At 37.2% G+C, this 26,323-nt stretch overlaps 1 protein-coding gene across 1 annotated transcript; it reads right to left on the bottom strand.

The window, feature by feature from the left end:
• Positions 1-1,904: 1,904 nt before the first annotated feature.
• PDHA2 (pyruvate dehydrogenase E1 subunit alpha 2) lies at positions 1,905-3,260 on the bottom strand. Its single transcript, XM_047719923.1, has one exon. The coding sequence runs from the start codon at positions 3,183-3,185 to the stop codon at positions 2,010-2,012; it is 1,176 nt and encodes a 391-aa protein (XP_047575879.1). The 5' UTR covers positions 3,186-3,260; the 3' UTR covers positions 1,905-2,009.
• Between the last annotated feature and the right edge of the window lie 23,063 nt (positions 3,261-26,323).

Below are 26,323 nucleotides of genomic sequence, written 5' to 3'. Positions count from 1 at the left end.
CCCAAGAATTAGTTTTGAAGAGCTTATCTTCCACTTATAAGTTGATGGAAACAAATATGTTGAAATAAATAAAAAGTAGAAGAATGATTTGTCATACAAAATATGTGATTATTTTGACGGTATTATGAAATACTTGTTTTTAATGGAAAAGATCGAATCAAGGTACCTCTGAACTGAAGTAGCATACACAAAATATATTGGCTGGTAATATTCTTGATTTATAAACAACCAACACTCATCTCTGTTTTCTGAATTTAAAACATTGAGGTTGTCTTGTTTAAACCTTTTGGGTATAAGACATGGAGATTAAGCCTGCACGTGTGTGTATATATGTTCATATACTCAAGATCTCTAAGCTTTGATTTTCTTGTAGAGTTCTTAGAAAGTATTTAGCTTTTATTTGTAGAAGTAGGTGTTGTAGGATAAAAAAAAGTTTTAACTTTTTTACAAATTGAGACATAATCGAAATATAGGATTAGTTTCAGGTATACAATAAATGATTGGATATATGTATATAGGAGAGACAAGATGGCAGGGAAGTAGGAGGAGGCGCCCTTTCAACCTGTACCCTAAAGTGGATATATGTATATATTATGAAAGGATACCACAGTAAGTCTACTTAACACCTATCATGATACATAGTTATTTTTTTTCTTTGATGCATTTTAACTTTGAATAGCTGATTCTTTTGATGTTTTCTACAAATTATTTCTTAGATCACAGGCAGAGTCTGATATCTGATTTCAATAAGTCTATCTCAGAGAAACAAGATACAGTGAACATCACATTCAATAGGACTTTTGGTCATTACTCAAATCAAACCAAGTAAAAATGTTTTCACAAAATCATATCTTGCTAATTGACATGGTACTGGATTATAGAGAAAAGCAAACCTGGATGATCCAAGTTAGATTTTCCTTTGAAAAAATGATCTGTGAATGTTCAGTTCTAGCCAAGGCAGCTTTTACTCTCAACTTTTTATTGAGTATATGTGCCACCAAAGCAAGCACTGAACTTTTTAGTCATATCACTTCTTTGTTTTATCCCTTTTGATATCACCATACCTCTTCATTTCCCAGTCTGAAATTCACCAAGTTAGTTCTTTAAAATATGGAGCACATGATGGTACAATGGATTGAAAAATAAGTAGCTTTAACTTGAAGGGTAAAGCAAAATGCTTTTTCCCTTAGATTCTTTTTTTTTTTTCTTTTGTATTGGTATGCTAAAAATATTGCACTGAAGTACAACATGAAGAAATCTTCACCCTGCACCCCACCCTGTTGTATTGGAAAATAGTGTTTGCTGGCTTCAGTCTCAATATTGAATATGCATGCATATGTGTGTACAGGCACACTATCATAGTAGGCCATAGCAGGCTAATTCAAGCAAACTATAGTAAATTGCATAGCAGTAGGGGGCCTGATAGCTGGTTGTGGCTTGAAACTCTCTCTGCCTCACATAGGTTATCTTGCGTAAACAAACCAAAACCTAAGCCAGAGTCAATGCACTCAAATTGAGAAAATGAAACATAAGAATAAGCAATCACAAACAGGTAGTTAGGTTTTCTCAACAACAGCTTAAGTTATAGCCAACAAAATAATTTCCTGGCTTTGCTTCCCTATAAAAATGCCTTCCCTAGCTCCTGTTGCCAGAGCACTACTAATCATCTTTGGTTTGGCATTGCCTGATTCCAATCCATGCATGCTCAAACTCTTGAAAATTTTAATGTGCCTCAGTTTACCTTTTAGTAACAGTAAATGATTAACTGTTTAGTTCTTTTAACTCAATAATGTACAAGTGAAATATCCCTTGTAATTGAATGTACATTTGTCAATGTTCTCTTTTTATCTCTTTTAATAACCTTTTAATGATCTCTATTTTAATAAAAGTTTACAGGACTCTTATTTAATGGGTTTTATTCCTGCTTAACAAAATTGGGCATGCAGTTTACTAGAGTGGACCATGAACATTCCTTTGAAGGACTAAAAATAAATTTATAAAGTCTCCCTTTAAGGGAGAGACTTAAACTTGATCCACTGACTTGTACCACGAACTTCAAAAGGTGGATTATCGCAGTAGATGTGATGACCTAATTCCTCCAAAACTGGTTCAGGATCAGTTGTAGCAAAGTGGACTGCATCGTCAATTTCTTTCCTCACTTCCACATCAATTTCCTTGAATTCTTCAATAGTGGCAAGCTTACTGTCTACCATTCTATTCTTGAGAAGCATAATAGGATCACTCTTACTTCTTACATTCTGAATTTCTTGTCGTGTACGATAACTCACTCCAGGGTCACTCATGCTGTGTCCATGATAACGGTATGTCAGCAGCTCCATCACTATGGGCCCCTTTTCAGATCTGCAGTAGTCAGCTGCAAACCTAGTTGCCTCCCGAACACATAGAACATCCATTCCATCCACCCTTAGTCCAGGGATAAAATTTCCTCTCTTGTAGTATTCAGTGCTGGCTGCTGCTCTCTCGGCAGAGGTGCCCATTCCATACAGGTTATTCTCACAGATGAAAACACAAGGTAATTTCCACAAAGCGGCCATATTGTAAGCTTCCGCTATCTGGCCCTGATTCGCAGCACCATCCCCGTAGAGAGTCAAACAGACCTCATTTTTGCCCTTATATTTACAGGCCAGGGCAATACCAGCTCCTAGGGGTCCCTGGGCGCCAACGATGCCGTTGCCCCCATAGAAGTTCTTTGCATACATATGCATAGATCCTCCTTTTCCTTTAGCACAGCCTCCCCTCCGTCCTGTCAGTTCTGCGAGAATTGATCTGACAGAAAGTCCACGAGTATAGCACAAGCCATGAGCCCTGTAGGATGTGATGACATGATCCGTGGGATTTATCCCAGCCTCCAGGCCCACGCAACAAGCTTCCTGACCATCGCACAAGTGACAGAACCCACGAATAAACTTTTGTTTATACAGCTGATCTGCCTTCAATTCCATTCTGCGAATAGTCTGCATCATCCTGTAGTATTTAAGCCCATCCTCCCGGGTGAGCACTGTTGTGTCAGGGGGACCCTCTTCTAATCGATAAAGGTCACATTTCTTAATTTCAAATGTAGCATCTTTTGAAAAGTTACAGGATGCCACGAGCACTCTGCTAGTGGGCTTCTGGGCGACCCCAGACCACACTCGGGAGACCGCGGCGGTGAGCATCTTCTTCATGGAGTGTGGACCAGGGTGGTGGCTGCGACTCTCAGCTGCCCAGACATCAAGCTGCGCACGTCCCCTCCGGAGCCCCCTTCTGGGCCAGAACGCTCTCAGCGACACAATGACGGCGCCGGTGACAGAGGCCACGTCACTCCAGGCCGAGTCACGGGGTGGCCAGCCCTGACGGATTGATTTTTACAGCGCCTTCCAACTGTAATTAAGAATAAGGTTGCTTCGTTTCCTGAAAGACTGGGTTGGACAACATCCCAATCCTAAGTAGTGCCATATTCATTGCTAAAACACAATACCCGGAGTCCCTTCTCCCCGCTAAATACTATAGCAACGGTCCTGACCCTGTAACAATGGAACAGAGGAGCAAAGGCAGTCCCCAAGGCACGCAAAGGTTCTGACAGGTTACGTAAAAGATATTCTTAACAGTATTTGAAGTCTTTTAAATAGGACGCCTGCGTGGTTCAATTGGTTAAGCGTCTGTAAGGTCCTGGGATCCAGTCGGAATCTGCCTCTGGCTTCCCGCTCTGCGGGGAGTCTGCTCCTCCTCCTCCCCCTCCCCACCCCCACTTATGTTCTCTCTTGCTCACTCTGCTCTCCCTCTCAAATAAATAAATCATTTTTTAAAAGTCTTTTAAAAAGTTTTTAGAATATGTATGAATATTTTATCCTAATCCATAATATACCATCTTTATTTTAATGTAAAAATAAATTTATGCAAATTATTTGTAATTTACATATTTAACTTTTTCTAAGATTTTATTTATTTTGAGAGAGAGAGCACAGGCACAAGCGATGAGGAGGGGCAGAGGGAGAGGGACAAGCAGGCTTCCCGCTAAGCACCCAGCCTGGGCTGGGACTTAATACCAGGACCCTGAGTTCATAACCTGAACCTAGACAGAAGCTTAACCCACTGAGCCACCCAGACGCCCCCATATTTAACTTTAAAAACACACACACGTTTTATGGAAAAGCTGGTGCTCCAAAATAATGTGGCACATTTATTCTATGGCTTCTGGCACCTGTGTCACCTGTGGAGGGTCGAAGGAGGAGAAGCAGGTTTGATACATAAACCCCAGCCGGAGAATAACAGTCAAACCAATAAGTTTTGCTGATTATGATAAGATTGGCGACAGGGTTGAGATGCAGATTATGGTAACAATAAACAAGTAATTGATATGGCACTTTTCCTTGTCTTATAAGCCTGAATCCTTCCCATTTTTCCCCTATCTTCTAATTTACTTTCTTTTTGTCTTTTCCTTGTAATGTCCTCAACAGATTTCCATAGAAAACGTCAAGATGCAGGTGATTTGCATTTTGCTTTGCATTTTGCTAAATTGAGTGAGTTTTAGTCCAGGAAATTGAGAAGCATTTTCTTATAATACCTCTTTAGAGTAAATATTGGAAAGTGTAACTTCTTATAAAGTGATCCACTAAACAAAATACAGTTTGCCCTGAAAGAGAGCAATAGCATTTGCTTAAGTCACTGGTAACAGTTCAATCACAGGACAAAGAAGTCCAAGGCCTATGGTTACAAAGATCACATATCATTTTCCTCTTTCCTGCTTTTGCTGGGAAGGTGATTTTTGTATCCCAATAAGCCACCCATATCCAGGGATCTGGCAATTGACCTCAACGCATCCTCTGTTTTATATTCACTGCCTGTTTATAAATAAACATACAAATAAAATACAAAATCCCTGTTGGTAAATAAAAGCTTACTCAAATTTCCCTATGACATGTTCAAAGCAGCTGGCTTCTCTATGTCTGGTTGCAAGTGTTATTTTGAACACTTCTTTTGACATTCGGGCAGGAAGTCTAAAATAGCTTGTTAAAAAGTTACAATCTCTCTTAAAACTTGATCCCCGCCTCCTACCTTCCCAACCCAGCCATTATAATGGGCCTCGTCTTTCCGTTCAACTTAAAATTCTGCTGTTGGAATTCATGGTCTTGCTGTGTTATTTGCTCGCTCTTTGATAGTTAGCCTCTCTCTGCTGCTCTCTTTCATTCCTGCAGGTATGGGGACATCTCCAGGGAGCATTATCTCCATGAGAATGGGAAAAATGACACTGCAGGATGGAACAGTAGTGTTAATGGGTCACTGAGTGACAGCTGAGCCTTCTCTCAGAGGTATTCGCCCAGCTAGCACTGCCAGGAACACAAGAGCTATACCATATAGTGTGCCAGTTTAATCTTGTCATACGTAGCCTGGGCTGCAAAGATAGAGCTCCCCTTAGAAGCCCAGTGTGACAAAGCTAAATCTAACCATTGCCAAAGGAGAACATGCAAAGATGTTACTTGGAAAATACCTATGCTACAGGTCGCCACAGAAGCTAGCCATTTATTTGTTTATTTATTTATTTATTTATTTACTTATTTATTTGCAACAGGCTGTGGTTAAGATAATAAATAATAAAATGCGAAACTTCCCAGGGCCTCTTGGACATCATGTATAGTTAACCAATATCAACCTAGCTTCAACTTAGAGACAGGCAGATGCGATCATATTTACAGAATATGATATCAAAGTATTTCTGCTAAACCGATTAATCCTGATGATGTTTTGTTGTTGTTGTTGTTGTTCCTAAACTCATCCACATTTTTAAAATAAAAGTGGTATTTCCAGATAGCAGTGTAAAAATGTAAAACTCACCAAGGAGATCCTGAGCTGCTGAGTTTCCCAAACGCTCATCTGCCCCCACCTAGATGGGATTCAGGCTACCCATGGACAACAGAACCCAGGGTGGTGTACTTTTCTTCCCATAACTTATTTTCCATCCTGTCATTGTTCAATACCATGTTTATTACCAAATAGAACTAATAGTCATCTACACGCTCACCACGGAAATGCTGTTTGCAATTAAAATCCCCATAAATTCTAAGTTTTAATTAACACCAAATCTTACTTTTAATCTATTTGAAATTAAAGGAAAACAGATGAGCACTTTTATAAGGCCAATGGTAGACTTTACGTTTAATTAATAAAAAACTTAATAAAAGAGCAGTCAATGATTATGGTAGCAGTCATTCATATCAGGGTGACAGAATTTCACATTTCATATCTAATGGTTGATACTCCAGGGGGATTTCTGAATTTATCTTAAAAGTGTTACCCCATTGCATCAATAGCATATAAAATATTTTTTAATAAGTAACAAGAAATGTAAAAAAAGGACAGTATATTTGAAGGATATTTAAATTCCTCCAGCATAATTGCTCTCTTTTGCCAAATGTTAAGTGAAGAAAACTGTTAAAAAGTGAATATGTTCTAGATAAATAATATCAGATTTCATGATATAATTAGTGGCAATGTATTTTTTTCATAGCTCTAAGATTTGGCAATTAAGAGTGATGAGTAAGAAGTTGGTTAAAAAATTGTTATATGTAACTCTGAGAAGAATTTTTCCCATTTGGACTATTACTTTATCTCCCTTGAATAAAAGGGAAAATGTCAGTACCATATATTCTGCAAAATAATGACAATTAAGCAGTTCTTATTTAATGTTATAATAAGTGAAGTTATTTCAGATAGTACAGAGCCCTGGGCAACCAGTATTTTTTTTTTTTTCTTCTCACCCCAATGATAATTCTGAAGTATTGTTAAATAAAAATTCAGGACAAATCATGAAGAGAACATTTGATTTAAAACAGGATGTAAAGTGAGAGTGCTCTTCATTCCATCCAGATGATAATGATGTGAAAAAAGGAAATACATTGTAGGTTAACTGTTAGTAGCATCTAAATCATCTGAATCGTCATGCCCTCAGTACATAACCCCCTATCCTAAAAGTTTGGGATCAGGGTCTAGAAGATAATGACAAAAGGGATCACAACACAAAACTACAAAAGGAAACTTTTCAAACTCTTAACAAGCACCCTATAATTAGAGCTGTAATTGAATATGGCCCAGTGAGATAAGAAATAAAAATTCATGTACAACCTGGTGTTAAGATTTAGTATGGCTTAATGTCTAACCAGTAAAGGATTAGAAAATGTGCCCAAAGTTGTGAACTCACTTCTGCTCAGTACTTTGAGTTGTTTTAAAAATCATAGTCCCCATTCAGAATAAAAATCATCGGTTCAATATACATTTCTAACAAATCAAATTAATTCAAGAAGGCCTAAAAGTTAGGTCTATCTGAATTTCCTCCAAAAAGTATTATTTGCACTTTCTGGAAGTGTTTTGTTCAGAAAACTTTTATAAAGCCAGAAGATTTTAATTCTCACATAATTAAAAACTTATGTCCCAAATTTTTTTTAACATTTAAATAGACAAAAATATTCCCTAATAACCTTAATTTTAATAGCACTAAAGTATATATTAAGTGTGATAGTAAAAATAAACTCTGTATTCAAGAATGAAATGAGTGCTTCTCTCCTCTATATAGTTTTTTGTAATTTATTACCTCTTACTTTACCATTTTTCATGTTTCCTTTATAAATGACCTCCGACAACCCTTCCTCCCAACAACGTTGCGTACACTATTACCTTTTTCTAATAGCAGTATGCAATAAGAAAATTAGCACACTTATTTCTTATCACATTGCTCCTTTGAAGACTCACTAACTTTAGAGACAAAGGAATATTGGCAAAATTCCAGGGCACTGCTGCCCCCTAGAAGGAAGTTTGAGCAGCACATTTAACCATCCCAGGCAAATCGTGGGAAAAAGAGCATTCTGAGGAAGAAGGCAAATCTCGCACCCCACTTTAACAACCTCTTGTTGGCCACATCACTGGTTTTCTTTGCCAGGTTCCTATCTTGGGGACAGTGCTGCCTATCACACCCCCAACTTAGATCCCAACAGATTCCATGGCTCGCTCTCAGGAGATCCCCATGTATAGGTACAGATAAACAAGCAAAATTTCCTTGGCAAAATAATACTTTTTTAAAAAAGGTGAAATTTTAAGCTATCATACACATTAATTTGAGATTTAAGGCACTGTTGTAAATATCACCCGGGTAGGTAATAGCCTTGCATATCTTTGCTGGGGATACAGAGTTTGCTTATGTGATCCTCACAGAGACAAGTAAGAAAGACAGTTTCTACCATTCTCAATTTCTGTGTGAAGAAAGTGAGACACAGAGAGTTTAGGTGAAAGGGAAAAATTATAAAGCCAGTTAAAAAAAAGTGTAATATTCATTCCTCACATAATCATCACATATAATAAAGTGCCCTCCTTATGTATGTTCCTTTTGTGTAGTAAGTTGTAGAAGTACAATAATGACATACAATTAGATTTCCCTCTACTTAATCCGGTTCGTATGAAAGTGTTGTGCTGTGAGCTTTCCCAGATTTTCTGGCACTGGGTATAGAAAAGGACACATCATCATTGAATGACAGAGGAAGCGACACATGAGCAGCTGTTAAAGAGGCAATAAAACTAATGTATTGCATTCCAGGCAATGGTTACAATGACAATTTGTCTTTATTAGGATCAATGATGAACAGATTAAAAATAGAGTACTGTCAAACCGCAACATTCAAAACAGAACACTCTAATTTTGTAAAGTTGTGTTGTCTTCTTTAATTTGGTAATACAGCAGAGCTGAAAAGGCACACTGGGAAATATGAAAATCAGGATCTCATAATTATGCAATACATTATGAATATGAATGCAGTTTCTCCAAGCAACCTAAGACAATGCTGTAGATGTTTTATGGAGCTTTCTATGCGTGAGAATCTTTCTGTTCCCACGGAACCACTGTGCATCTAGATTCTAAGATATTTCCATAGTACCCAACACTGTTAATCTAATAGGCCACCATGGGAGAAGCCTCAGAGAAGTTTTTAAATAAGAAGCCCAATAAACATCATCCATATTGGTAAACCAAGATAGGGTATAAGAGGAAATTTTAAGCTCAAACATGTGAGGCACTCATCAAAAGCACCATATTCGGAAAGCAAGATTATTGCAGGATTATAGAGGAATTTAATAAGCTCCCATCAGGGCCACCAGCTGGCTATGCTGCCTGCAGTCTCTTAGGCCATGAGCACCATATTGAAGTTTATGATGAGTCTCTCCAAAAACTCTTAACCTTTATCTGCCCTCGTCTGGCCCTCTTCTCACTTCATTTTTCAATAAAATTATCATCTGTTTATAAGAATGCATTATGACTTTTAAAGGGATTTTCCATATTTTATATAATATTTCCATCTAATATGGAAAATTTTATGGAATACATCATATCCCTATTGACCTGAGGAAAAGCAGACCCAAGGAGGTTAATAAGTCTGGTAAACACTGGGCATGTCCTCAGGTCATACAACTCGCTCATGGAGAGCCCATCTCACTTCCTGATCCAGTGTTTCTTGCCTGCACATACTATACCTCTCCCCCCCAATGCAGCTGCCTGTCTTCTGGTGAAGTTTTGTATCTGTCAGAGAGCTTCCTTCCCACTCATCTTAGCAGAGGAGGAGTGCTCGTCTTATCTGGAAATCTAACTCCTCAGCCCTTTCCGCGGAGCCTGCTGTTCCCTCAAAATGAGACATCCCTCTCACTGGTACTCCCCACCCCCACCAGAGAATCAGTAATTCTGTCTTCTCCTCTGGCCCTCTTTCATGCTCATATTTCGTCAACTCTGAAAGAAGATACCCGAGTGGCCATTGCCTCTTTCAGATCTCATCCTAGAGCCTTCCTTTTATCTAGTCAAGCTCCACAAACATGCATCCCGTCTCCACAGTCTCCATTTACTTTCCTCTAATTGCTTCCATATGCTTCTACAATCTGTGTCATCAACAATGAACTGAAATTTCTCACATCAGGGACTTGGCTAAATTTAATGACAACTTCAGTATTATCATTCTCTGGAACTCTCTACCACATAACATAAGTGTTTCTCCATGGATATTACTATACCATAACTTTAAGGGGAGGAAAAAAAAAAAAGTCATGCTCCTATGCTACTTATACCCCAAACTTCATTTCCTGATATGTCAACCTTGACCCAAAAAAGTAAATGTGGGTCTAAAGTTTAATACTATGAGCTCTATTCTTGCCAGCTTAAATGATTACCCACAGAGTCTCATGTGACTTATTGGCTTAATTCTCACCAGTAGGGAACTGCCAACTATATTTTCAACATTAACTTCCCTTCATTCTCTCTAATCTACCAAGAAAAAAGTATATTTTTCAAGCTCTGTAGTTATTTAAGCCTGAAAAACTCTAAAAAGGAAGCATTCTTGCCACGAACCCCTTTGAATAAAAATATCTTCCCTTCCTAATTTCTTCTTATCATTAGAAACCCATTTGGGTTTATAAACTCCACATATACTTTGATTTTAAAGTGGTTTTAAAAATTCTATACTGAAAATGCAGAAAAGCACAAAGACAAAATATTTAAATCACCCCAAAATAATTGCTGTTCAGTTTTAATGTAGTTCCCTTTCTTTTTTATTTCTAATATAATTAGGATATGTTAAGCATTTTTATCTCTTGATATATTTCTTGATAATATAATTATTATCAAAATAATCAAAAAGTATTTAAAAGATAATTTCAATGGATACCAAAAAAACTGCCATAACATGGATGTGCCATAATTAAAATGTTTCCCTAAGACTGAACAGTTGTGTTATTACTGAGTTCATATGATGTTCCACGCACTATGCATAAGGGGAGTATTGCTTTTTAAAATTAATTTACAATGTTTTTAACACAAACAAATTTAATGTATTCAATATGCCATCTCTTCTGTTATGGTTACATTCTTGGCGCACAGTGATGTGTTTATATACTATGAATAACTACTTACTGTTTTATTTTAATGGTTTTATATTTTGATATTTAGTCTTCGAGAAATCCAGAAATTACTGGATCCTGCAGAAAGGTGATATTGTAACTCTATTTTGTCCATTCAGTTCTTCCATTGTCATGAACTGTGTGCTCTGTACTTTTACTATTTTGGGATGCTAACTTTGTATCTATCTTTCTATATTTGTTTATCTACTTATATTTACCTATATAGATAGATCTATAGATATCTATATAGATAGATACATATCTATATACAGATACCTCCATTAGCAAAAAATTTTGTTTCTAGGCTCTTTTGTTTTATTATCAGTTGATTCTTATGCTAAGCCTTCCCAGGTTTAATTATTAGAGCATAATAGAACTACATATTTGATAGACCAAGCCCTTTCTAATTACATTTTTTCCAAAATCCTTCTAGATTTTATAGCCTTCATACTCTTGCATATGAAAATCAGAGTAATTATACAAAATTTAAGAATAATTTGTAATTAAGAAGTCCATTAAACATATAAGAAAAATTGGAGAGGATGCTGTTTTTACAATATTTAGTTTTGGCATCCAAAAACGTGCATCTCTCAACTTATTCTGGAATTTGACACACTGACAATGTGTCTTTCTTTGTGAATTCTATCCATTGCTTGTAAGTTCTTTCTCAGCTTAGGTGATGGAGATTTTAGTGGACAATTATTTATTGACCTCTTGTTATGTTCCAGACACTTTGCTAAGTGTATTTCAAACAATAATTACTTAACTAGCATATCAATTCAGTAATAAATAAAATAAAATATCTCATTTTTACTTATAAGAAAACTAAAGTTTTAATAGTCAATGTTTTCAAGGTACCTGGGTGGCTCAGTTGGTTAAGTGTCTGCCTTAACAGATCTCATAGTCTTGGGATCATCACAAGGGGCTTCCTGCTCACAAGGAAGTCTGCTCCTCTCTCTCCCTCTGCCTCCCCACCCCCACTCATGCTTTCTCTCTCTCTCTCTCAAATAAATAAATGAAATCCTTAAAAAAAAAACAAAGTAGTAAATGTTTCCAGGAACCAAAAGTCAGAAAGTGATAGAAACTGAGCTCAAATCTAGATTTTTCTAACTCCAAAGCTTCTAATATTTTGTCAATGATTATGCAAGCTCTGAAAGGATGATCTGTTGAGAACAAATGATCTGTTATAAAGGTAAACAAAAATTAATATGTTACACATGTCCCCAGCTGGGTCAAAAGAATGAAAGTCAGTCCTTTCATAGTTCAAGAAATAATTCTACTAAAAGAAAGACCTTGTCTCTTTTTTTTTTTTTTAAGATTTTATTTATTTATTTGACAGACAGAGATCACAAGTAGGCAGAGAGGCAGGCAGAGAGAGAGAGAGGAGGAAGCAGGCTCCCTGCAGAGCAGAGAGCCCGATGTGGGGCTCGATCCCAGGACCCCGGGATCATGACCTGAGCCGAAGGCAGAGGCTTTAACCCACTGAGCCACCCAGGCGCCCCAAGACCCTTGTCTCTTATTTACTCCATGAAATTGCCCTTTCTGTAAAATAATAATAAAAAAAAAAAGCAGAGCTAATAAATACTAGGGAGCAATGTAAGTGAAACAACAATTATTTACTTTTTTTTTTTTTTTTTAAAGATTTTATTTATTTGTCAGAGAGAGAGAGGGAGAGAGAGCAAGCACAGGCAGACAGAATGGCAGGCAGAGGCAGAGGGAGAAGCAGGCTCCCTGATGAACAAGGAGCCCGATGTGGGACTCGATCCCAGGACGCCGGGATCATGACCTGAGCCAAAGGCAGCTGCTTAACCAACTGAGCCACCCAGGCATCCCCAATTATTTACTTTTTAAAAGAAGACAGTGAGATTCTAAATGGTACTTTGCATTATACTCAATGTCATTTAAACTCAAATCTTATTTGTTCCTGAAAGGTTACTACATTTATCTGTTATTACTAAAAGTTGTTAAAAGATAATAAGTTAACAACAGGAAGTCCATTATGAATGAAGAGGAAGCATATATGATATATTTCTAAGGGAAATTGTGTTTACATTTGCTTCAGCAATTCAATATTGTTAATTTGTGGTTGAACCACAATACATAATTACCTCAAATCCTACATAACAGAAGATTTGAGGCCCAAAAGGTGAAAATATAGATGGTTTTATGCCATTAACAATAATGTAAAACAACAGATAATAAGCAAAAAAGAAGATGATGGTAAAATAAGAGTAATTTGTAAATAAAAGGGAAGGATATCAACTGCTGAACATTAGGTGTCTTTCAGACATTGTCAGTATGCTCAGTCAGGGTCTTTGGTAAGTTATACACTGATTTTGAATTATGAATGTGAAATTTTAGTAACCACAAATATCTTAATCAGGAGGTTAGTAGTAAATATTCCTTAATCACATGTAAAAATGTGTCTTTCAAAATTTTTCATTCTACTATATAATAGAATAAAAGATTTGTATCTTTGGATCAATTCCCAGTCCATCAAGAGGATCCCTCATGGCTTTTCAATGGGTAATTCAGTCATAATTTAAGCATCTTGGATGAGGGCTAGGGGCTTCAGTAAAGAAAAAGAAACACTGCATTTGGGTGCTATTCTATCATTGCTGATCTACCTGGGTGGTGGAGATGGAATAACAAAGTCTGGGTTAAGAAGTTCACTGCTTTTTCTCTCAAGCTAGCTTGGGAAGCAGTTCATGGGGGAAAAAGAAACAGAAAAGAGGGGAGAGAAGGGAAGGGGAAGGGAAGGGAAGGGAAAGGAAAGGAAGGGAAGGGAAGGGAAGGGAAGGGAAGGGAAGGGAAGGGAAGGGAAGGGAAGGGAAGGGAACTATATTAGGAAACACCAGAAGAGCTACAAAGTCTTCATTCTGAGCAGAATACCCTATCATTTGCCTCCCAGTCATTACTGTTTGCTAAAAGATGGAATGTTTAATGACATGGACCATTAACATAAGCAGTTATCTGTGTCACTTAAGGCAAGAGAAGGAGTATATAACTAATGCAAACTAGAGTGACATGTAACATTACCATAAGACCTTACTTCTACTAATCTGCTCTCTTCAGTGGTTCTCAACTAGGGGTTTCAAGAGTTTTAGGTCTGTTCTCAAGCCTTTGAACTCAGACTGAATTAATACACGCTTTCCTGGTTTTTCAGTTTTCAGATGGCAGACGGCGGGACTTCTCAGCCTCCATAACTATGTGAGACATCCCTATAATAAATCTCTTCATTTATGTATCTTGCCTACATCTATACCCATATCCAAATCTATACATGTATCCATACCTATATCTATGCATCGGTATCTCTATTCATAGCTATACCTGTATCTATATCATCTATCCTATTGGTTCTATTTGTCTGGAGAACCCTACTACCCTTGTACATAAAAACTTCCATTTCCTTCACTAGAAGGTCCATCAGGAACCCAGGCTTCTTCCAGTTCTCTGCTTCTTTGTCCCTAATCTTCATTTTTATACTCCCAGATGGCAGCTACATCTCCACCATCTCATCTCCTTTTCAGAGAGCAATATGGAGAGAGAACAAGACAAACAAAAGGAAAAAAAAATAAATGAAGGGAACATGCCAAACATCTTCAAAGAAATTCTTCTTGAAATTACACATTTTTTCTGCTTTTATTTCATTGGCCATTAATTAGTGACAAGGCCACATATAATGAAAGGTAAGAAAGCCGGGAAATATAGTCTTCCCATTATCATGAATAAAATAGTGAATACAATTCCTAAAGAAGAAGAAGAGAATGGATTTTGGTATAGGTAATTATCAGTTTGTCACAGAATAAATTAAATAAACACTAAAGGTTACCTGTTACCAGGGCTAAACTTTTATTCATCCCAAATGATGTCCAGTCACCTATCTCATGCACCTTATCAGATATTTTGCAACGAAATTGAAAGAAAGCAATGAGAAACTCTGATAATAAAAACTGAAATACATACGATGATAAAGCGAAAAACCTTTTCCTGGATTGTGGCCAAAAATACAGAAGCACTTCAAGAGCATCTAAGAAAGGGAGAGTAGGTCCAGAAAAGTGTTTGGGTATAGCCTCATCAGAATACTAGCTAGTAACTTCTACAGGACTCAAGACCTGTAGACTTGAACTAAATTAGGAGCAACCTCTAGCTAGAGCTGAACTTCAGCATGGCACATGTGATCTCTGGGGTGAGTGGGTTGGTGGGGTCTCCCACATCTACTACATCCTTTCTGAGAGAATTGTTCTTGAGGTTTCAAAGTGGTACAAGGCACAGTCACTGAGTCTTGCTTTTGTTTTTTTTTTGTTTGTTTTTTTTTTGCTTTTCTCTCAAAGTTAATATCTTCTTAAAATCATTTAGTGTTCATGTCCTTTCAAAGTTGAGTCCCCAGAACTTGGTGTAGCATTCATGGTGAGCTCTGTCTAATGATACAGTCATCACCATTTCTTGTGAATCAGCAATTTAGCACAATGCCCAGTTGCTGCTGCCACTGATTCTCTTTCTGAACTAAAGCTGCTGTTGACACTCTGGGCCTCTGGGGCTGGGGAGAGCAGTTCCACAGGCTCATACTCTTGTTGGTTTTGCCATCTCTCCACTTTTGACCTTCATAAAGTTTGGGGGAATGTTCTCTTAGAACACAGGCAAAGCCTGCAGAGCAAGTTGTAATTGCCAAATCGTTTTGAACCACATCCAGGAATTATTTGAACATTTTCCATTTTTCATGCAATGGATTAAGTGACTTGAAATTAATAGATGTTCCTCTAGATTTTCTTTCCTGGTCTTAAATAGGAATACAATGTTGGGCAGCTGACCTAATGCTACTTACCTAGGCCTGTCTCTAATAAATTAACCCTGAAGAGCTCTTCGGCACACAAAGAGCCCAGTTATCTTTGACATTAAAAACAGAAAGCATAGCTCTTTCCTTAGGGGTTTAAGAGACCTGTGACTGGACAGACTCACTTTCCAATAAATTTGGCTTTTCCTCACTTGTGCCTGCTCAAGAAAAGCTCTGCATGTAACAGCTTGAAGCCCGAAGTCCCTTACATTATGAAGAGAGGGCTGTTTTACGGAGGCTCATGCTTTGCCGACTTTCTAAGTTGTGCTAGGGTCTGTGCCTTTGCTGAGCTCCACGTGACCTGAGTTCTACTAGCCAGGCTGTGTGTGCCTGCCCTTTGGCCAGTCCACAAGGATCCTTTTGCAAGATCATGTGGCTGACTGACCACATCTTGTCCAGGCTGCAGCAGTTGAAATCTAACTGCATGACTGAAACAATAAATCAAAACACTGTTTGTTCATCCCCAAAGGTATGCCCGCAACAGGAGCCCGATGTTTACATTTGCTTATATTTTCCTCCCTAAGGGTTGATTACTCTGTCTTCTTTCTTAATAAGTAGTCTGGGCCTAAAAATGAAATGATGGGTTTTCATCGGGGGGTTAACAAATTAAGAATTTGAAAAGGATACCAGATGGAGGCCGAATGTCATTGTTTTTATATAAATGTAGAAGATGTAGTTTAGTGAGAAAAGTAAATGGGCTTGTTGACTGTGCTCTACCATTAGGCAGACTTAGCCGCCAAGACACAAGCAACACTGTGACTCTTTCCCACAAGAAAAAGCAGAATTGTGGGCAGCTCATTCCCAAGGGAGGAAATAAACCGGACAGGATCCCTGAGTTACATTTTCCAAACTTCCAAATCTAATGAGTCTTCCCCCTCCTATGAGGTGGAAAGAATCAAGGAGCATTCCAAATGTTGAATGATAAGTCTAGAAGAACACATCAGGAATAAAGATCCTTGACGCTTGCCTAATAATTTTGTTGGGCCTGGCACTCAATAATTGATACAATTATTTATTTAAAATGTCGATAAATGTAGAGATCAGTAATATAATAGAAATTTTAAAAAAAAACTTGATCTACTCTCTAGGTCTGTATTTCTCAATGGGAACATTACTTGCATTTTGAGCAATATTTCAAGGTACAAAATGGAACTCACACTGTGGATCCTTTGACATCCTAGTCCCGGCCACTAAAAGGCAGCCCCCACTCAGTCTGGCAATCACCATTACACTAAAAAATGCTTCTACATGTTCTTAAATAGCTTCTAAGTGGTGACATCTCCCCCATTTGCTAATTACTGCTTCAGGTGTTCCAGAAGAATTCTTAGAGGAGAAAAACTCCACTCTGAAATATGAGTGAAAGTTGGATTCCTGGAGATGGAAGATAATTGTTTTCCAAGCAGAGGAAATAGCATGTCACATGGCCCCGAGGCCAGGAGCAGCACGATATATCAAAGAACTCAAAGAACACCTTCAAGTTTGGAGTCCAGAAAGTAGGGGAAGTGTTGGCAGAGGAGGCTGTGATGCATGCAGGGACCCAAGTCAGCTTAGTGCAAAACTCTACCGTAGTTTAATAAGGAAATAACATGTTGAGATTGTTGTTTTAAAGTCAATCATTTTATTGCAAGACTATGATTCACAATCAGCTAATTTTCAGCTTCTACTCATTGTTTGCTCTAACCAAAGCACTTTTCTAATTCCATGGCTTTTGTCTTTTATATATATGTATGGATTTTTGCTTATGTGCTTGTTTTGGGAGTTGGTTTTTTGTTTGTTTGTTTGTTTGTTTCAAATAGAATAAAAGCATTTTATATAAGGGAAAACAAAGCATCTTGTAATTACCCATGCCTTCACTCCTCATTGATGTCCACACCATGTTATTGCATATAAGATGAAAATAAATTCATTTCTTCCCTACCACACATACTGCACAAGAGCCTCACTCTCACATTGCTTAGTCTTTAAAACTTCAGGAAAGAAAGCTTGATAGATCTGCTGATGAAGGTGTTCAGTTAACTAACAAAGAATAAAGTAATAAAGACTTACTTTAATTGTGCATTTCCACACTCCCACCCTGAGGACAGGTCCTTTTTTATAAAAGAACACAAGTGCTGACAAAAGGGAGGAAAATCATAAAAAATATAATTACTCCAAAAAAAATGTGAAGAAATAGACTGGATATTGCACATTCCTTCCTTAAAACATTTAATGATGGAAAATCCATTTTATTTTTAAGACAAGAGATGGTGATTAGCCAAGTAACAATATACACCTTTATACAACGAATATAGAAAAGTCCTAGTTAATGCCACTAATAGAATGAAGTCATTATGTTCAATGGGGAGACTATAATTTCAATATATCTGGTATACCACAGAAAGCTCAAGGTTAATTTTTTCTCCTCCATTTAACTAAATCCATTCTAATTGTCTGTAATATTCCTCTCAGAGTTTCAGAATTCATCCTTTTAAGTGATTAGATAGAATAAAGAAATTTCCCAAAGCATATAAAACTATTTTCAAATAAATACCAGACATAGCCTTAAGTATTCATTATATCAGTTTCTAGAAAACCAAACATATAATTTTGCAGTAAATTTAGGGACTAAACTTAACATAAGATATTTTAATTCCTAACATATGCTTTCTCCATAGCAATTACATAGCACATAGAAACTTTACAAACCATGTATTTTGAAATTTTTATTTCTAGATAGTTTCTAAATTACAAAGGAAATACCTAAGACTGCTTCATGCTAACTAGATTTTTCAAACAAGCAGCAAATGAGACCCATGAAGAATATAAACAGTAATTGTTTTATCTAAGGAATGCTTCAATTCGTTTCCATGATTTGCCTTCCTGCGAATGAAATAAGGTGAGTGAAATTAAGGACTTTATTTTAGACCTGCTAAGTTTGAAATATTGTGAAGCAGTTAGACTGTTTAGTGGGGTATCATGTCTCAGGAGAAAGATTTGAGCTGGAAATATCGATGTGAGTTTTAATATCATGGGCATGACAATGAGCTAAGCTGGAAATATACATGAGATTAATTGCGTGGGCAATGAGCCTATAGGGAAAATGACGTCGCTTATTAAAAGTGTATGCCAGGGACGCCTGGGTGGCTCAGTGGGTTAAGCCTCTGCCTTCAGCTCAGATCATGATACCAGGGTCCTGGGATTGAGCCCCAAACCCCACATCGGGCTCTCTGCTCAGCACAGAGCCTGCTTCCCTCTCTCTCTCTGCCTGCCTCTCTGCCTACTGGTGATCTCTGTCAAATAAATACATGAAATATTATTTTTTAAAGTGTATGCCATAAGAAAGAGAAGAAAGTTGAGGCTAGATATCTGGGATAACTAATATTAAACAGACAGAAAAGGTAAGGGAATCCTGCAAAGATAAACATAAACAAAATGCAAAACATGAAGGGGGAAAACAGCAGGAGAATATGTTGCTTTGCTTTACAAGGTAAAGAGATATTGCTAAGGAGGACAAAGATGACCACAGTCACATGCTATAGGGAGAACAGGCAGGACAGGGTCGATTTTTTTTAAAGGAGAATCTTGTATTTACAACTAAAGTTATCATTCCAGGAGCCAGCAATCTTGTTTTTGCATTTTTTTTTTATTCTACAGAATACCTAGTATATTATATATGTATTTAAAAGCATAAATGTAATACAATCTGTATCTTTCCAAGGCAAATTTTTTAACACTTTAATTAATAATATATATTTATATATATAGTTATATAAGGCATAAATACATTAATTTTTTTCTGACCCTTAAATCTGAAAATTATGTACTTGTATATACTTTAAAAGATAATATTATAGACTACATGTGTATGTATATTTGTTCTGACCCTTAAACATGGAAAAAATATATATATGTATATAGATATATTTATATTTATGACAGAGCCGGCTAGTTACATTTATCTCTATAATAATAACAAACTTTCTTGTTAGTCACAGGTATCCTCATTAGTATACTGAGGAGGATTTGTCATATTTACTCCTTATATTCATATAATTCCAGCTAAAACTTCACTAGCATTTTTAAACTAAGTGTTAGTATTACGTTTATGTAATATGTAAACTTGCAGGGATTATTCCTGTCGGTAACTATTGTTAACAGGATTGAAAGTGACTGTCTCCCTTTCAGATTTATTTTTTCTCAACAGTGCTGCTCTTGATTAGGGTGAAGGAGATTCAGGAAACATTTCAAGTCAGAGGTTGCAATCAGCTTTTGTAGTCTCAAACACTCAGAGGGGCTATTTATGAGAGCAAAACTAGTGGGTGCTTAATGCTTGGATTAGACTAGTGTACCAGGAGCTTATGTCTAGCTGAAGAAGGTGCTTCTCAGCTGCAGGCAACATTTGTTTTCCCCATGCTAGTTTTTAAAAATGATGCATATGGAATACAGTCCTTACAGTCACCACAGAGAATAGGATTATGTCTTTGGGGGTATAATTCATATTTATACACAACATCAAGTATTAGACATGCCATTTTGTCTTTAGTACCATCTTCTACCTTTTATACTTATGGTAGGCTTGATTTTCCACATGGATTGTGGCACTTGGTATTTTAATTCAGCAAAGCCTTTCTTCATTCTGTTCTAACATGAGCAAAATTTGACTGTGTAATTGCGGGGTTCCATTTTATTTTCATTGTTTAGATTACCACTTCATTTTAATTGTGTATCTTCAGAAAGAATTATAGGAAAAAGTCTGAGATGGTTATAATTATAGTGGCACTTAGGTTAAATAGTGGAGAACATAGTTTCCAAGTCTAAAGGCACATTCAGTTCTCTAAGAGCGGCAGATTCAGAGTATTGAGCTGAAATGGGTGTTGCGCTGTTTGATTTGTTGTTCCTGTATGTTTGCTCAACATTTTAACAAGGATCAAATAAGCTTTATCACTGAAAAAAACTTTTTTGAAAATATAAGCTTAAACATTTTAATATGGAAAGCTAGAATCTGGAATATAGGTAATCTCTAAGAGAATACTCATGTCTGACTTCAAAATGTCTGGTACTTATCAGGAGTTCATTCCTGTAAAGTGTCCCTCAGCTGCCTGGTAATGAATAAAGGGGGGAAAACAAAAAAAAGCTCTTGTCTATATTCTTCAGTATGTTGCCGAGTCTAATGGGAGAAAGGTCTCGTTCTGAGTTCCCAAGATGGGTGTGGAATTGTCTGCTAGGAATGTGAAATGTTGCAAGAAGGATTCTTGTTCTACCATCAGGCTCCTTTTCTGGATTGGAGTTAAAATTGAGAAGCTGTGCTTCAGCAATAAAAATGGTGCTTTTAGGGATTTCTTTCCCCCAGGGCATTTCGAAGTTCAGTGTTAAAGAACTCGGTTTGGGATTTGTGTGGACTGAGGTTCTTTTTTTTTTTTTTTTTTTTTTTTTTTTTTAAAGATTTTATTTATTTATTTGACAGAGAGAGATCACAAGTAGGCAGAGAGGCAGGCAGAGAGAGAGAGAGAGGGAGGGAAGCAGGCTTCTTGCTGAGCAGAGAGCCCGATGTGGGACTCGATCCCAGGACCCTGAGATCATGACCTGAGCCGAAGGCAGCAGCTTAACCCACTGAGCCACCCAGGTGCCCTGGACTGAGGTTCTTTTCCATACTTTCCATTTTGAAATATAGGAAACATGTCCTTGGGTCCCTCCTACTATTTTTTTTTTTTACACTTTCCTTTGATATGCCCTGTCTCTTCCTGCTTTTCCATGACCTGCTTAACTCTAGGTATTAGAAAACTTCATTCACTCAATCTGTTTCAACTTCACCCTCTGTCCTCAATTTTCGAAAATAATTATATTTATGCTTGGGCACTAGAGTAATCTCACAAGCCCAGGCTGCTCCAAACCCCTCAATCGTCAGCCTTTTCTTATGCACTGTCTCTTCTTCCATCCTCTGGGTCATGAGGACTTGGCCAGAGAAGTGCGTTTCTTCCCATTTACTTATTTGTATTTCAAGTCACCTGCTGGGATAAGAACCTTCCTATGAAGATTAGGCTTAGGCTTTGCGCTATCCTTTTCATAACCTACCTACTGCCCCACTTTTTCTATAGGGATTATTTTTTGAACCCATAGTCAAGGCCTCCAAGTATGCTTTGAACAAGAATAAACTTCCTGGGATGAAAAAAAAAGAATGTACCTGCTGCTTGATGCTTAATTAAGTGTGAGATACTCTTATTCCAGGATCTGCATCACAAAGTTCCACCCTCCACCTCTTGCCACCCCCCAGATTAGATACCATAGTTAATGACATAGCCTGGGTAATTTCCAGTCTGCTCTGCCTTACCAGCCATTATTTGGATTGCTAACACCCTCACCCCTATGCCAGCGCTACAGGTAGTGTAGACCCTTCACCACTGACCCACATGTGTTCCTAGTTAATTTTATGCCTGTCTTCTCCTGAAAGTATACTACACTATTGGCTAAGGATTCACTGGCTATGTCCTTGTCAGCAACCTGAGTTTTTAATAAGAGATGAGAGACTAGCTAAAAGAGCAGAGTAACAGAACACATGAATAAGGGTTCTCCATCAATAGCCAGAAGTTGAAACTTCTGAAATATACATAATTTCAACTCCAGAGCTGGTCAGTGTTACATTAGAATAATAACTTCTTTTCCAAATTTATATATATATATATATATATATATATATATATATATATATATATACATACATAAAATGAATAAATGAATATATTGGATATAAATAAATATGTATATATATATATACATATATACACACATATGTTTATTTATTTGTATCCTTTATATAAATATATAAACTCCCAGAGGGTTCCACGGAATCTCCTTCTGTCACTAATCTGAAGTCGTTCACTTCTTCACAGGCCTCATACACATACTGCTATTGTTTTTCTCCTATCACAAAGCTCAGCTGTCCAAACACTGGACATGATAGAGCCTAGAATCTTCTTTAGAGGGTTTGTCTTTTATAAATAAGTATGTGTGCATAGAAACGGACTAGCCAGCTTAGCTGATTGCAACCTTAGCTACTAAATTCTATTCAGGTATGTTCCATTTCATATGGCAGCATGTTTACAAATGCAATGGTGAACAGAACTGAAGGGAACCCTGCTTTATCTAGTAGAGAAAATATAAATAAAACAATGATAATATATGACTTAGAAATATCTATGTGTATATCCCCACCTGCATTTATATATCTCTACACCTATTTATATCTCTCTACTATATTTGTATATCTGTATATATCTGCCTATACAGATATAAATTTAGATTTCAGAAATTCCTAGAGGAATATGGAGCTTCTGCTCATTATTAGAAATAACGGTCTACCAGTCAATGATCCCAGCCAAACTCACAGAGTCCAGAGGATGGAATAAAGTAATTAGTTACTGATCCCAGTGGGTTATTAGTGTCTGGACTAAAGCCAACTTGAATGGGATCCTGAAAGCACTTTCTCCCTTGGTCTCCGTTTGCCTTCCTTTAACTACTCCTCTACTTTGGCCTCTGTGTCATAATTCCAGCACACTGCAGTCCTTTGAATCAAGGCTAAAATGATAAATTTATGGTTCTAACCTAGTATAGCACAATGAATTCCTACATTCTTTAGATTGGAACAAACGCAAGAAAACTAATAAACCACCCCCTAAAAATCAAACGAACAAACAAAAACAAGTTTCTCCTAAGTTCTTATTTATCACCTACTTCAGACAGCATCACATCAACAATCTTTGTTCTAAAAGACCCCCCTTAGTGGATGCAGGGGAGAGGAGATGCAAAAAGAGTGAATTGGACAAAGGCTTCTGTCTTGTTCATTTATGCTCTCTCTCTGTCTCTGTATCTCTCATCACTCTATCACTTTCTTTTTCTATGTTTGTGTATGTAAACAATACATTGAATTAGCATGAAACAAAATTGTATTTCTTTTTTTTGTTTTCCAGTTTCCTTTTATATTCAGTGGTGGTAATCTTCCCCTACATTCTGATGACAATTCCAACATGTCAAATTACCTTTCTGGGCACTTACAGAACATGCTCTAGTGGTAATTCAAGAACAGTGTCTCAATTTGGAAATTAATATGTCCATTTCAAGACATGAATCAAAAATCCGAATTTAGTTTATCATTAATCTTCTCTCCAAGCTCTCTGTTAGACAATATCATGCCTGTGAAAATTAGGAAAAGGTGCCCCTCTCTTTGAGCACACAGGAGAAGGCTGGACAGATAGAACACTGGTGGAATTTCAGCCCCATCTCACCTGTTCAGTGGATTCAGAATACGCTAAGATCAATGCTGAGGGTATACCTTCTATGATCATATAATCACAAGTCATCCCTGCTCCTGTCCCACAGTGAGAAGATAAGGCATGGTTCTTTTGCTAGACCCTCTCTTCCTTGTTTCCTCTCCCCTCAACGAACTAGCAGCTGCTAACCCAAAATCATAAATGTGAAGGAAGGAGAAGAATAAAGGTGAAAACTGTTCTTATTTAACAGGACAACTCTGCACTCTGACTACACTGATGGCTAAAAGCTGACTCAGTTTTATAAGGTACATTCAAGGGATGTTAAGAGGTTTTGTGTTGAGCCCCTTCTAAAGTTTCTTCAATCTTGGCAATGTCCTCTCAAAACGTTTTTCCTTCCTGGTGGCTCGCTGTTGTGCCCTGGACATACCAATGCATTTCTTGCTCAGAGAAACTGTAGGACTTCAGACCCGCAGATCCCATTATACTATCTTCACTTAGCCACCGAACAGTTTTTTCTTGTCCCATTAATTTTGAGAGCAAAAGTCAGATCCCAATCCAACTGTCACAGATATGATTCAGGCTTCAAACTTTTGTGCCTCCCAAGTTCAAGGAATATATTTCAAGGTTCTCCAGTGTCCTGTCTTGAAGCTCTTTAATTAGGATTAACACTAGAAAGTTGCTATACCTCTACCTCCTCCTCTAAAACTGTGTGAGATCAAGTAAGAAAGCATAGAATGCAACTGCTGTCTCCAATAAAACCCTTAACTGATCACAGAATCATCCTTCCATAAGAACAATCTTTTAGATTCTTCTATAGGATACATGACACAAAAGTATGAAGCAGATTCTAGCTAATGCCTTTGAGGTGCTGTACAAGTCACTTTGAATTGGTCTCTTAAATTGGCACTATGTTCAAAAATCAGGCATAAAAATCTCATACATAAATACTGTTGAACATAGTCAGCGTGTGTATCCATTAGGAAAGAGTTAAAAAAATAATCCTCAAATCTCAGTGGCTTAAAGAAACCTTACTCCTGTTTTAGGATCATTGGCTGGGGCTTTACTCTGCATTGCCATTGTCTTCACTCTGTGAGCTGACAATTCAACCATTATCTAGAACACTGACAGCTTCAGTGGCAGAGGGAACTAGGAAAGTAGCACAGCACCCACGAGTCTCATGTATCTGACCAACAAAAAAAAAAAAAAAAGAAGAAGAAGAAGTTACAAAGAAGTAATGCATGTACTTAAATTTATCTGGTAGAGAAGCATAATTCTCTTGCAGGGAGAATATTAAATGTTTGTGCATACCTAATTATACACTCTATCACGCCACATTAGCCACTCCTGTCTTGGAGGGAAAGTAGAAGGAAGGTATCGAATGATCTAGTCACTGGTTACTTAAGAGATTGAATGTCAAATGTCAAATATGAATGAGGAAAGAAAACTCCATTTACCAGTACTGACTTGGGCCTTACCTATTTGATAGAGTGGACATTCTCGGTTCTTTTGCAAAAATTTCCTTGTTTCATATATTGTATATATACTTCCTTCAGTGGTTATCACCTTCAGTACATAATGATATGAGGAAAGAACATACAGGCTAGGACATAAAAATATGTAAATATAAAATGATATATAAAAATACAAGTACATAAAACACCTATTATGTGTTTAGTCATGGTCATAGTCACTTCACATTGCTAATAGAGTTAATTTTTCTGTGAAGTAGTAATTATCATCCCTGTTTACATATGAGGATACTAAGGTTTGGAGAGATTAGCTACTTGCTAAAGAGCAGCTGCTCGGTTATGGACAGAGCCAAGATTCAAACCCAGTTCTTAATCCAAAGCCTTTTGTCCCTCCATTAGATGATTCATGATTGTTTAACTGGGACATGCTTTCTTTTTCACTATTCTAATATTGTTCCTAGAGGATTCCTGATAAGAAGTCAATAAGTCAACTTAAATACAGCAAGGGAATTTTTGTTTTAGTAGGAGTGGTTGTTTTGTGGTTTTTTTGTTTGTTTTTTTTTTGTTTTTTTTAAATTTTATTTATTTCTTTGACAGAGACAGATCACAAGTAGGCAGAGAGGCAGGCAGAGAGAGGAGGAAGCAGGCTCCCCGCCGAGCAGAGAGCCCGATGCGGGACTCAATCCCGGGACCCCGAGATCATGACCTGAGCCTAAGGCAGAGGCTTTAAACCACTGAGCCACCCAGGCACCTGGTTGTTTTGTTTTTAAACACTGGTTCGGTCTACTTTATGAACCAGCTGATGAGCATTTTATTATTCAAAAAGCTACTTATTCCATTTCAGAATATGTAGG

The sequence above is a fragment of the Lutra lutra genome, chromosome 2 (assembly GCF_902655055.1).
Source record: "Lutra lutra chromosome 2, mLutLut1.2, whole genome shotgun sequence".
NCBI lineage: Eukaryota > Metazoa > Chordata > Mammalia > Carnivora > Mustelidae > Lutra > Lutra lutra.
This window is presented reverse-complemented; position numbering and strand designations above follow the sequence as displayed.